General features: G+C 40.1%; 2 protein-coding genes across 2 annotated transcripts; one reads left to right on the forward strand and one right to left on the reverse strand.

The window, feature by feature from the left end:
* Window positions 1-1,203: 1,203 nt before the first annotated feature.
* Window positions 1,204-4,337, forward strand: LOC123502519. Its single transcript, XM_045251642.1, has 2 exons — window positions 1,204-1,531; window positions 2,359-4,337. The coding sequence occupies exons 1-2, from the start codon at window positions 1,204-1,206 to the stop codon at window positions 2,664-2,666; spliced, it is 636 nt and encodes a 211-aa protein (XP_045107577.1). The 3' UTR covers window positions 2,667-4,337.
* LOC123502378 lies at window positions 3,559-6,823 on the reverse strand. The gene is made up of 3 exons (XM_045251554.1): window positions 6,414-6,823; window positions 4,428-4,615; window positions 3,559-4,279 (listed from the first exon to the last, which is right to left on the reverse strand). The coding sequence occupies exons 1-3, from the start codon at window positions 6,604-6,606 to the stop codon at window positions 3,797-3,799; spliced, it is 864 nt and encodes a 287-aa protein (XP_045107489.1). The 5' UTR covers window positions 6,607-6,823; the 3' UTR covers window positions 3,559-3,796.
* Between the last annotated feature and the right edge of the window lie 7,191 nt (window positions 6,824-14,014).

The raw sequence follows: 14,014 nt of genomic DNA on the forward strand, positions 1-14,014 counted from the left end.
AAGCCAAAATCCATCCATCCAGCCTTGATAGTTAGAACAGTGGTTTTTTGCAGTGAGGTTGAGGAGGGAGTGATTGTAACAGGGCGGCACATGGTGAGGGATGTGTCATGCAAGGCAACAATTGTGGCGCCAAACTGGGATGGATGTACAAGTTTGCCACAGAGAACCACCGCTAAGATAGTAGTTAAGATGGTAAAGATTGTAGGATAGTAAGATAGTAAAGATAGTAGTATAAAATGATAGTAATATATTAGGCTAGCAAACATGTAGGTTGGTACCTCACGTTTTTCAGGACTGACACTGTATTAACACGTTTAGGGATACTTTGCCAGTATTTACTCTGTTTTCTTCATTCTTTATTTGTTTTATTCTACCACTACTTCTATTCTCCTCCTTCGACCACCACCACCACCACCACCACCACCACTTCTACTTCTTCTTCTTCTTCTACAACAACAACAACAACAACAACAACAACAACAACAACAACAACAACAACTACTACTACTACTACTACTACTACTACTACTACTACTACTACTACTATTATTTCAGGTTCACTGGAGCAACTGGGTGAGCTTTTCTATTCAGACGAGTCATTAATTTGACTTACAGGAGAGAGAGAGAGAGAGAGAGAGAGAGAGAGAGAGAGAGAGAGAGAGAGAGGGGGGAAGTTGTTGTTGTTGTTGTTGAAGGTTTATTGTATAGAGTATACAAATGTCGATGATTTCTTGATGTCTGGACTCTATGAGGCATCACATTGAGCTCACCAAATGCCTCTAAAGTTTTCAAAGTACAAAAAATATTTTGTGCCAAACAAAATCTTCCTATTCAGGATAGATTCAAAAACTTTAGACAAGCAAGAGATTAAAGCTATAGGACGGTAGTTTGAGGGGCTAGAACGGTCACCCTTTTTAGGAACAGGTTGAATGTAGGCGAACTTCTAGCAGGAAGGAAAGGTAGAAGTCGATAGACAAAGTTGGAAGAGTTTGGCCAGGCAAGGTGCAAGCACAGAAGCACAGTTTTTGAGAACAATAGGAGGGACCCCATCAGGTCCATAAAGGCGGTGTCACACTAGCACTTTTTCCGTCGTTTTTCAGAAAATCGACAATATTTTGGCTGCGGCCTGTCACACACAAACTGTGTTTCGTCGTCACTTTCTGTCGTCACTTCCCGCCAACACGGACGATAATGTAAACAAACATGGAGGCCACGCTGCGGCAAAGATATGCTGCTCTGAAAGTAATACTGTGTATTACGAAACTTAGACGAGCTAAACAAGCCAAAAAGCGCGCATGGATGCGTTCATGGTTAGCTCGTCGGGAAAGTGAAAGTGTGTACCACAGGCTGTTGAAAGAGCTGAGTTTAGAGAATCACGAGACTCTGAAGAACTGGACCAGGCTGGACAAGGACCAGTACCACAGACTTCTTGAGTTAGTAACACCTCTCATGGCCAAAAGTGACACTAAGATGAGGAAAGCTGTCACTGCAGGAGAGCGTTTGACACTGACACTTCGTTACTTAGCCACAGGTTAGTCTCAATGATAAGTAGAGGTATATTTTTGGGCACACCTGAAGAATGACGGTCCCACCTAACTCAGCTGCTAGGCACGGGCCCAAGTTGCCAGGTAAGCACTTTCTGCTGTGGTTACGCACACACGATGCTTGTCTGCCGACATAAAAATTATCCCACACATACACACAATAGTGTGGTTGAGAGTTCGAGAGTGTATCAGTGTGTGACATAGCTCGCTGACAGTATGTAGGGGAGCAGCATGGTAACACTGCAGCAGAAAATGCATAACTGACAGCTTTGGCCTGCTCCTAGCAACTGAGCCATGCGGGACCGTCACTCTATAAGAGTGCATATTTTTGTAACTGACTGATGTTAAGTTAGCCTAAGAAATGCCAGGAAAAAAGTTAACTACTGTAAATTTACTGATATATATTTTGCAAGTGCACCCACTCACTTTCAGAACCACTTACTATTTTTCCTAATCTCACCTAACTTGTAGAAAAATAACCTAACCTAACATAGTAAAAAAGAATTTTAAGAAATCTGTGGTGCTGTTATTATAAATTTGTAGTATATATGTCAGGGTTTCTAATGTTTCAGCTTGATTAGTTCTTGCCATTGAGACAGGTAAAACTTTTTACTTAAAGCTTTCATGGTTCAGTTATATTGGTATTACAAATATTGTTTGACCTTGATAAAGTTATACAACAATACAGAAGAGTAAATGGAAACTAGATAAGTGTTTATCAAAGCTAGATCTGAATCACCCCAGTTGACTTTAGAATGTTGTATGCAAGCAAATATTTACCATACACCATGACTTACGCCATTCATAATTTCAGGGGAATCTCAAGTTTCACTCGCCTACCAGTTTCGCATCAGCCACAACCTCATCTCTTCAATAATACCTTCAGTATGTAGAGCCATCTACCAAGTTCTGCAGCCACAGTACCTTCATCTACCGAGAAACCAAAGTGAGTGGCAGCATGTTGCAAGCCAGTACTATGCAAGGTGGAATTTTCCTATGTGCATTGGGGCTCTAGATGGCAAGAGGGTACTAATTTCTAAGCCATCACGTTCTGGGTCTGAATATTATGACTACAAGGGTCATTTTAGTCTCATCATGATGGCACTTGTAGATGCAGACTAGAAATTCATGTATGTTGACGTAGGTGCTAGTGGTCGAGCTAGTGATGCTGGAGTGTGGGAGAGATGTGGCCTCAGAGATGCTATCGAGGGAAAAAAAATAAATATTCCATCTTCTACCTCTATTCCATTCACCAGGAGGCAGTGTCCTTTTGTAATAGTTGGTGATGATGCCTTTCCTCTCAAAACATACCTCATGAAGCCATATCCTGGGAAAGACCTACCCAATGAAAAGCTAGTTTTCAACTATCTTCTGTCACGTGCAAGGCGTACATCTGAAAATGCTTTTGGAATAATGGCTGGTAGATTTCAGATTTACAAAAAACCTATCAACACATCTGAGAATGTTAAAGATATAGTTCTTGCCACTGTAGTACTCCACAATTATCTACGGGTAAATTCTGGAAAAAAGCACAACACACATGGAGAGCATAGGCATGAAGAAGTGGAAGACGTCCTCTAGGAAGCATTTCAGAGACTACCACCCATTGGCCGAGGTCACAGTAATGATGCTAAGGTGGTGCGGGAAACATTTGAAGAATACTTCAATAATGAAGGAAGTGTCCCTTGGCAAGCAGAGAGAATGCTCATGCACTAATTCTGCTATGAATAAATGTTTCAATTGTATATATTCTTATATATGTAATATTGGTCAGGATTAAGTTTTTTTGCTGCATGATCTATAGTCTGGATAAAGTGTTTTTGTACTAAGTTGTATAGGTTGGATTAATATTATAGTGTAGTAAGTTTTATAATATGGATTATGTTTATTTGTGATATGGGGATTAATTTAAAATGGATGAAGTTTACTTGCTATGGTTATAACAATAACAGTTGGGATGAATGTTATTTCCATTAATAAGATAAATTACAGTTTGCTATTTTTTTCCTTTTTCTTTTCTGGTATTGATCATGAATAAGGGAGTGTTACCCTTGTATAAGTTTACATGCCTTCATACTTTCTCTGCTACCTTTTAAATATCATTATTAGTAACAACAAACTTTTTTTTGCATTAAAATAACAGACATAAATATTAACTGTATTTCCTGAGAGAGGCATCATATTTTAATTTTTACTGTTTTGAAAAATTGTGCTTCTGTGATGAAATAAAATATGCTTGACTTGAGACAACTTTATATATTTTGCCTTGAATTATAATTTTTCATCACTCCCAATAGCTGAAAGGCTGCTGACATCCTTTCAGCAGAGGGCAGGTCACGCATCCAGTGTGTCACCATCCTGCCAAAACTGAAACTGAAATCATCTTTTTCTTTATTTGCCTCATTTAGGTTTTGTAGGGCTTCTCTGCACTCTTCCTCAATGTGGCTTATGTCATGTCTCCTCTTGCGTTTGCTTGATGAGGTAGTGCCAGAAGAGTGAACAGGTGTCATTCCTGTTGACAGCAATGCACTGCCTGCCACTGGTGAAGGTGCCTCTACTTCAGCTGTATTACCTTCACACAACGGTGAAGGTAATGAAGTAGTACAGGGAGATGGCGATGAGGTGTAAGAATATAAAGGTGAAGGAGTTGAGGAGCTGCTAGGGGATGCAATGGACGCCTCCTGTATCCCATCTTCATGAATGACGATGGAGAAGGTGTCCACTGCCGCACTTGCCTGTGCAGAAAAGAATAAAGTAAAATTATATCAGAATTGAGGGAGAGAGAGAGAGAGAATAAAAGTTTTCTTGATTAATTAAAGATGGCTGTTACCACTGGAATTCACCAAAAAGAAGAAAAACATACTATCATAGCACTGTGCTTACCTCAGCTGTGAAGGAATCACTGGCCTTTGTGGTATAGTTATTTAATGTGTCCTTCAGAAAGGACAGAACATCAAATAACTCCCACTTTGATGTATAGTGGCCAGCTGAACCACTTGGGGTTGCTTGTACCTTGCGGTACACCTTCATGAAGTAAGCCCGAAGGTTGTTATACTTCGATCTCACTTGTTCTGAAAAAAAAAAAAAAAAAAAAAAAAAAATATATATATATATATATATATATATATATATATATATATATATATATATATATATATATATAAAATAATGATTGGAAGATGAAAGTTTCATCATGTGTGGTTAGGTTAGGTTAGCTTTCTTTAAGTTAGGTTAGGTTTGGTTAAGTTGAATTAGATTTAGTTGGCTTGATGTTTGGTTAGGTTTCCTTTAGTTTAAGATATAAATTACAGCACCTCAAAAACTTTTTTCTGAGGTATATTTCAGTATGGGGGCAGGGGGGAAGATTTAACACTTATGTGATTAAGGACCTCGGCCTGGTTGGCACTCTCTCTCTCTCTCTCTCTCTCTCTCTCTCTCTCTCTCTCTCTCTCTCTCTCTCTCTCAAATACAAGATTCAAATAGAATATAACAACCACCAACAAACTAACCATAAAATGCAACTACAAAAAAGATTCCAACTTAACCGTAACCTAACATAACATAACATCACATAACATAAATAATAGGATAACAAAGGGCCACCAGGGCCCATCTAGGTTATCCTGTATCAGTCACACAGCGACCTTGTCATCAGTACTTAAAGATACACTTACAAGTACACAATACATTATATACTAATTTTAAATATTTGGCCCATTAACAGGGCTAAGTCCTGCAGCGAAATCCTCTACAATTTGTGGTCCCCATACATGGGGATCATGTCTTGTTTAACTATAGTAAATTTCTTATAAAAACTATCATGCAGCGCTATACATAATTATAAATATAATAGATTTAAGTGCTTATCTAATCTGTTTTTCAACATTGTCAAACTAGTGCTATTTACAACCGTCTCTGGCAATGACTTCCAGAAGTCTACCACCCTATGGCTAAAGAAATATTTTCTTATATCTAACCTGCAGCCTTGCTTTCTAATCTTCCTGCCATGATTTCTAGTCCTATTTGCCTCCTCTAAGGTAAAGAAAGATCTCAAATCTATGTAGTTTGTATCTGAGAACATTTGAAATAACTCTATCATATCCCCTCTTATACACCACCAAAACCACCAAAAAGGGAGAAACCTAAAAATACATAAAATCTTGGTAAACTTGACCTAACCCACATTCCCAAATAAAAAAGAAAATGAAAACAAATAAAATCATACCACTGTGGGGTCCACTTGCTCTTGGTTATGGTTAGGTTTAGGTTAAGTTTGGCTACATTGACTAGGTTAGGTTGACTTTCAAATTTTATAACAAGTACTCTGTAGTTTCTGGGGAAAATACTATCTAAAAATGAAAAAGGATATTTGGCCCAGAAAAAATAGCCAACATGCCACAGTGTAGGGGATCACTACAATTACAAGATGTGTAATTAGAATTCTGTGTGAATTGTCCATGGCGTACATGGCAGTATTCATACAGCTTATCACCAAGGTGTGCCATTAGCAATCTTTTAAACCCTGACAAGGTGGAGGAAGGTGGTTAGGTTGAGGTTAAGTTGGAATTTTTTTCGCAGTTATATTTTATGGTTAGTTTGTTGGTGGTTGTTATTTTCTATATTTTAATCTTGTATTTATTTTTTTCTTTGTGTGTGTGTGTGTGAGAGAGAGAGAGAGAGAGAGAGAGAGAGAGAGCGAGCCAACCAGGCAGTGAGGTCCATCACAAAGTGTTAAAGGAAGGCATGGTATTCCAAAGATAAATTACCCTATTTGAGAAAAATGGCTATGCATATTTCCATAATACCCTTTATATTCTATCTATGGTTAATCAGCCTACAAGGAAAGAGGAAATTGATCGTTCTCATTACCTGCTGTAATGTTGGTAAGTTCTGGGAAGCTGTCTCGGAGGGCACACGTGATAGTATTGTATGCCGCTCTTTTCAGGGTTTTCTTCAGGTACGAGTTGTCCGTGTGGTCCCACAGGCACTTATGGCTCCTTATGTTCTCCACAAGGAACTCCTCTGAAAGACGTGTCCACCTTGGATGCTGTTTTCCCTCCATTCTAAACTACTAAAGTGGAGTGGTAGAACCAATGCACGTAGCAGCAGGTTGAGGAGACGCGGCAAGTCTTGTGGTCTCGGTCTTGGTATGTAAACAAAAGCGGAAAATTTGCCGACGGAAACGATCCCTATCGTCTGACAAATTCATGCGATAAGTTCATGCGGAATGGTGAAAAATCGACGGAAATCGCATTAGTCGACGGAAAAAGTGCTAGTGTGACACCGCCTTAAGCCTTCAGAGGGTTTAGGCCAGCAAGGGCATGGAAAACATCATTATGAAGAATTTTGATTGTAGACATGAAATAGTCAGAGGGAGGAGGAGAGGAAGGGACAAGCCCAGAATCGTCCAAAGTGGAGTTGTGAGCAAAGGTTTGAGAAAAGAGTTCATCTGTATAGACAGAAGAGATGGCAGTGGTGCCATCAGGATGAAATAAAGGAGGGAAAGATGAAGAAGTGAAGTTATTTGAGATGTTTTTGGCTAGATGCCAGAAGTCACGAGGAGAGTTTGAGTTTGAAAGATTTTGACATTTTCTATTTATGAAAGAGTGTTTGGCAAGTTGAAGAACAGACTTGGCATGATTCCGGGCAGAGATATAAAGTGCATGAGATTCAGGAGATGGAAGGCTCAAGCACCTTTTGTGGGCAACCTCTCTATCATGTATAGCACGAGAACATGCTTAGTTAAACCAAGGTTTAGAAGGTTTAGGTTGAGAAAAAGAATGAGGAATGTACGCCTCCATGCCAGATACTAACACCTCTGTTATGCGTTCAGCATAACAGAGACATGGAAGCAATAATCATTCCAGGGAAAATCGGCATAATACCTCCTCAGGTCCCCCCAACTGGCAGAGGCAAAATGCCAAAGGCACCTTCGCTTTGGGGGATCCTGCGGAGGGATTGGAAAAATAGGACAAGATACAGAAATGAGATTGTGATCGGAGGAACCCAACGGAGATGAAAGGGTGACAGCATAAGCAGAAGGGTTAGAGGTGAGGAAGAGATCAAGAATGTTGGGCGTGTCTCCAAGACGGTCAGGAATACGAGTAGGGTGTTGCACCAGTTGCTCTAGGTCATGGAGGATAGCAAAGTTGAAGGCTAGTTCACCAGGGTGGTCAGTGAAGGGAGAGGAAAGCCAAAGCTGGTGGTGAACATTGAAATTTCCAAGAGTGGAAATCTCACCGAAAAGGTAGAGGGACAGAATGTGTTCCACTTTAGAAGTTAAGTAGTCGAAGAAATTACTATAGTTAGAAGAGTTAGGGAAGAGATAAACAGCACAGATGAATTTAGTTTGAGAGTGACTGTTAAGTCGTAGCCAGATGGTGGAAGACTCGGAAGACTCAAGAGCGTGGGCATGAGAGCAAGTTAAGTCGTTGCGTACATAGACGCAACATCCTACTTTGGAATGAAAATGAGAATAGAGAAAGTAGGAGGGAACAGAGAAGGGGCTACTGTCAATTGCCTCAGACAGTTGTGTTTCGGTGAGGAAAAGAAGATGAGGTTTAGTAGAGGAGAGGTGGTGTTCCACAGATTGAAAATTAGATCTAAGACCGCGAATGTTGCAGAAGTTAATGTAGAAAAAGTTGAGGGAGGTGTCAAGGCATTTGTGGTCTTCAACAGGAGAGGTGTCCGAGCTGGGGACACGTTTGGTCCCCTCCCCAGAGGGGGACTCCGAGGCGTTGTTTATTTTGGGTCCCATTTTTCTTTTAAATTTTGATTTGGAGTGAAGGGTGTATGTGTGGTAAGTGCATGTAGTTTTGTGTGAAGAAGGAGAGCTGTCTTTAGAGGGTAGGCTGTGACTACCCCCTTGAGTTGTGAGACACAAAGGGAAACATTCAACGAGATCACAATTAGCTTTAATGGAAGGTTCACAGCACCTCCTGAACTAGTGCTATTAGATTCATTTTAACATTTAGCCATATGATGTTTCAGAAGTAGTGTTTTTTCAAGAAATTGTTTCAGGAAAAGACGTGTTTATTTGCTGAGAACATTGTCATGAGGTGTGGAAGGTAGTGAAGGAACCATGTGACCATTTTCACCCATAGGGGTTCTTTAGGGAATTATGGGTTGCAGGCCAAGCTGTATATATCTCAAAGCTTTTGGAGAAATGTTATTCATGATTAAGGAGAGTTGACTTAGCAATGAACCACTCTGTAGGTGATATACAGCTGTGATCCAGGATCACTCAACTCTCCTTAATCATGTAAAGACAGTTAGGTTCCTGAGGAGAAGATGTTATGGGAAAATATGATCCTCCCCAAAAACTTTTTACCAAAAGACTGAAAAAAAATTAACCCTTAACTTCCGGGATTAAAATATTTTTCCTGTCTAATGACGGGAAAAATGGTACACCTAAAATTGTCAGAACACAGTTTGAATACTGATAATTATTTTCTCTGTGTTATTCTGAATACAATGATGTACTTTCCAGCTCGATATGACGTCTGAGAGTTTAGTTATTGCCTTATCAAAGTTTCCTCCTCCGGGCACGGTGTGACCAGTCAAGAGGAAACAGCCCGAGAGCGACGCCGCTCTCTCTCTCTCTCTCTCTCTCTCTCTCTCTCTCTCTCTCTCTCTCTCTCTCTCTCTCTCTCTCTCTCTCTCTCTCTCTCTCTCTGAGAGAGTGTGAGAGAGAGAGAGAGAGAGAGAGAGAGAGAGAGAGAGAGAGAGAGAGAGGAAGGAAGGACATATTATCACTGATTTCTGAGACACATGTGTGTGTGTGTGTGTGTGTGTGTGTGTGTGTGTGTGTGTGTGTGTGTGTGTGTGTGTGTGTGTGTGTGTGTGTGTCATATATCACTGATTTCTGAGACACGTGTGTGTGTGTGTGTGTATTTACCTAATTGTATTTACCTAATTGTAACATACGGGAAAAGAGCTATGCTCGTGTTGTCCCGTCTCCATATCTATTAATGTCCAGCTTTTTCTTAAAATCATGAATATTCCTTGCGTTGACCACTTCCACGTCTAAACTATTCCATGCTTCCACCCTTCTATGAGGGAAGCTATATTTTTTCACATCTCTCCTATAAGTGGCCATTTTTAGTTTTTTCCCATGCCCTCTCGACATTCTTCCATTCCACATACACAGATCTTCCCTATCCATTTTTCCATGCCAATCATCACTCTGTATATTGCTATCAGGTCTCCCTTTCTCTTCTGTTTTCCAGGGTTGGAAGTTGCATTCTTTTCAGTCTGTCTTCATAAGTCAAATCTCTTAAGTCAGGCACCATTTTCGTTGCAGCCCTCTGTACTTTCTCTAGTTTCCTTATGTGTTTCTTTAAGTTCGAGCCCACTGTATTGTTGCATATTCAAGCCTCGGTCTTATCATTGCAGTAATTATTTTCTTCATCATTTCTTCATCTAGATATACGAACGCCACTCTTATGTTCCTCAATAAGTTCAATACTTCTCCAATTATTTTGTTTATATGTCTCTCTGGCGATAGGTCATTGGTAATTGTCACCCCAAGGTCTTTTTCTTCATGACTGGTTTTATGTCTTCATTTCCTATCTTGTACATACTCCTGATTCTTCTTTCACTCTTGCCAAACTCTATTTTCTTGCATTTTGTCGTGTTGAACTCCATTTGCCATGTACAGCTCCATTTCCATATTCTGTCCAAGTCTTCCTGGAGTAGTTCGCAATCTTTGTCACATCTCACTTTTCGTAACAATTTTGCATCGTCTGCAAATAGGCTCACATAACTGGACACCCCATCCACCATGTCATTTATGTAGACTGCGAACATTACTGGTGCCAACACTGATCCCTGTGGAACTCCACTCTCCACCAATCCCCATTCTGATGGTCTGTCCTTAATTATTGTTCTCATTTCTCTTCCTACCAAAAGTCTTCCATCCATTTTAGTAAACTGCCATGCACCTCCTACCATTTCAAGTTTCCAGATCAGTCTCTGGTGTGGTACCTTATCAAAGGCCTTTTTAAATCCAGTGTGTGTGTGTGTGTGTGTGTGTGTGTGTGTGTGTGTGTGTGTGTGTGTGTGTGTGTGTGTGTAAGCATTACTCTCTCTCTCTCTCTCTCTCTCTCTCTCTCTCTCTCTCTCTCTCTCTCTCTCTCTGACAAGTGTTGATGTGTGTAGGCCGCGTGTGTGACTCAGATGAGTTACCTCAAAGCTTTTCTCGAATGACTCATAAGAAGCGTGACGGCTATGAACGTCAGGAGTTCATTTCTTGTGATGTTTTCCACTCTTTCTCGTGAGAGCTATGGCACATCATCATCATCTGCTGTTTCTTCATCATGAAAAGTGTTGCTCTCACTCACTATATGGTCCAAGAAAGCATCACTGAGAAACGCCATGAAATAGTCACAATTGTGTTGCACAGGAGGGAATTCAGCTGTTATGCCAGGAGACACAGATAAATCAGGCATAACTGGGAAAAATCATCATTGAATTCCTCCATTGAAAGACAGGTCGGGGTCTCGCGCCACCTCTGCCACGCCCCCTTGATCGTCTCCCCAGAACGCGAGGAGCACGCGCATGCCTGCGTCTCCTAGAAACACTCTGTGTCCTTGACACATTATCTGGAGTCTGTTCTTCATCATTATTGCCTTCACTGTCACTTATACTGTGTAAGAGTCTCTGTCTCTCTGTCTGTTCTCCTGAGAAAGCAGGTGAATGATGCTCTACATCCGTGTCCTCACTACTAGTCTCTTCACTTTCCCCAGTTTCTTCTTCTATATATTCACTGTCACTTTCTTCTAGCTCAGAACCACTGCTAAGTAAAAGGGTTCTGCCTTGCTCCATGGTGATTTACAATCTGACCCGATCCTTCGCTGTTATCACTGACCTTTCTACCCAGCGTCACCGGAGTTGCCAAGTGTCGCCCATAAAACGGGAAAACAGTTCAGTTACCTCTAAAATTAGGAGCTCTTGTGGAAACACTTGTGTGGTAAAAGATGCCAGATACTTCTACTCACCATCCGCCTCAAGAGAGCGCGAGAGACTTAAAATTACGCCTCTTCAAAAATCTTGATTACTGGGACGAATCCCGTCACTTCGGACGTTCTGACACAAACGTTTATATACGACCGCCGGAAGTTAAGGGTTAAATAAATGAAGTACCAAACACATTTTATTTAACTACAGTACTAGTATGTACCTTATTTAGTTTATTTGCTGGTTGGAGAGGGCTTGAAATACGAAGTGATGGGCCTCTGACTGGCCATGGCTAAGATGAAATCAAGAGAGTGCAAGGGAATCACGTCTGCACACAGTAACAGCACGACAAGGAGAGAGTGAGTGGCGCGAGGCAGCGTGCTACCGCCAGCCTCGGGGCGAGTCCAAGACGCTTGGGAGGGGAGATCGCGTTCATCCACCAGGACCAGCGGGAGATTCAAATAGAGACCAAATCATGCAATCGCGAGTCAAAGTCGTGCTCAGCGAAATATGGGATATTTTACCGATTCGTGTATATGCGAGATTTGTTTTCAGCGAGGTATGACAGTATAACATTTCTCCAAAAGCTTTGAGATATATACAGCTTGGCCTGCAAGCCATATTCCCTAAAGAAGCCCTAAGGGTGAAACTGGTCACATGTTTCCTTCACTACCTTCTACACCTTTATGACAATGTGTTCAGCAAATAAACACATCTTTTCCTAAAACAATTTCTTGAAAAAAATCATTAATTCTAGAAGGTTTAGCTGACAACCCATACACCTCTCAGCCACTCACACATGTCAATTATTGTATATCTGTTTTTTGTATAATATTGTCTATTTGTGCATATTTTCATTAAATGTAAGTCCACATCAGGGAACATTTGTTTGTGTAACCACAAATCTAGGAACAATCATGACTGAACTATGTTAAATCTTATGTCCATGATATTAATATTTTTCTATGAAAAACATAAAAAATGATGAGAAATACTCACATGGGTAGGAACAGGTATGCCAAGCTTATGCAGCAATTATGAAGAAGCATGCATGAATTTATTATTTTTGCACACTTCAGAGGCTTGTACTGTAGGGAGCCCCCTGAAGAGTGCAGACATTTGTGAAAGTGATATATTATATTATGAAAAGATTCCTTATTTATAAAAGTGCATGTACATATTATATTGTACATTTATATCAGGAATGAAATTAAGTGTTTAAAATGATTTCAATGATAAGGTTGTACTCTTCACATAACTGTTTTCAATTATGTAGAGATGTTTTCTCATTATTTGAAGCGATTTTTGAGGATTTCATTGGTCTGCTCCACAATGACCCTTGTCTGGGCATGGCTCTTGTTGTAGAGCTCCTCCGCTGGTGTGGTGGGGTTAATGATGGGGACCATGAGACGTGGCTCTAGTGGATACCCACTGTCACCTGCAATAATAGGATCCTGATTCAGAATGATTGAGCGATGCAGTAAGGCAGGGTTTCACCTGCAGAATGACATGGCTGCTAAGTTTTCTTCTGATATAAGTATGAGGAAAAAAAGGTGGAAGAAAATAAATACAATCAATAAGAAGATATACATGAGATAGGTTTGGAGTAACTGTAGTGATGGGTTATCTGGCAATAAATGCTATTCATCATTTATAATGCATAACTCACAAATATTTACCTATTCATTCATGTATCTTAAGTTAAATACTCACCAATCAGTACAAAGTCCCCAAACTGACCTCTGTCAAACTGCTGCTTCAGATCCGAGTTGGTCCACACAAAAGCATCATGTGTAGCACCTACGAGGGAATACCTCACCATTAAAACAGTTTCTATAGTAAGTACAAAATAAGTTGGTCAGTTAATTATCTTTTTATAGTGATCTCTTATACTTTGAACATTTCAGCTGTTAATTTATATCAATTGATAAGGCTTGCAACACTGTTTTCTTTTAAAACCATAAACCATAAATGCTAATTAATACAGTACTTGGCTAGATAAACTTTTAATGCAATAATACCAGGGAATCGGGAACAGTAGCTGAGGATCACCCCATTAACATCACAAACTAGTTGGACATTAATGGAGTGATACCTCTTTAGGTTGAGAAACAGAGCCTCATCCACACTGGGGGCCTTAATAGCAATGTGAGTGCCTGTTCAGTACACATAAAAGAAAAATAATAGATGATAAAATATTATTATTATATATACATTTTATTTTTCTAGGTTTTACATCTGGTTTAGAAATAGTGTTAGGGCTGGAATGGTGCCTCCAGATAGAGAACTTTGGTTTTAGCTGATGGAGACCCTTAGCCAAAGTGGATGTCCTTCCTAATCTCGGACCGTGGCCAGGATTCGAATCTGTGCTCTTGGGGTATCCTGGGGCCCTCAAAGTGCAAGCATCTCCACTGCACTGTGACAGCCTATATATATATATATATATATATATATATATATATATATATATATATATATATATATATATATATATATATATATAGTATGAGGGC

The sequence above is a fragment of the Portunus trituberculatus genome, chromosome 11 (assembly GCF_017591435.1).
Source record: "Portunus trituberculatus isolate SZX2019 chromosome 11, ASM1759143v1, whole genome shotgun sequence".
Lineage (NCBI taxonomy): Eukaryota > Metazoa > Arthropoda > Malacostraca > Decapoda > Portunidae > Portunus > Portunus trituberculatus.

What these genes read in the sequence shown, in the direction of transcription:
- LOC123502378 (XM_045251554.1), bottom strand. Translation starts at nt 6,606, where the DNA reads ATGGAGGGAAAACAGCATCCAAGGTGGACACGTCTTTCAGAGGAGTTC. An exon ending in ACTTACCAACATTACAGCAG is followed by an intron (nt 4,616 to 6,413) that starts GTAATGAGAACG and finishes TTTTTTTTTCAG; the next exon opens with AACAAGTGAGATCGAAGTAT. An exon ending in GTGATTCCTTCACAGCTGAG is followed by an intron (nt 4,280 to 4,427) that starts GTAAGCACAGTG and finishes TTTTCTGCACAG; the next exon opens with GCAAGTGCGGCAGTGGACAC.
- LOC123502519 (XM_045251642.1), top strand. Translation starts at nt 1,204, where the DNA reads ATGGAGGCCACGCTGCGGCAAAGATATGCTGCTCTGAAAGTAATACTG. An exon ending in ACTTCGTTACTTAGCCACAG is followed by an intron (nt 1,532 to 2,358) that starts GTTAGTCTCAAT and finishes TCATAATTTCAG; the next exon opens with GGGAATCTCAAGTTTCACTC.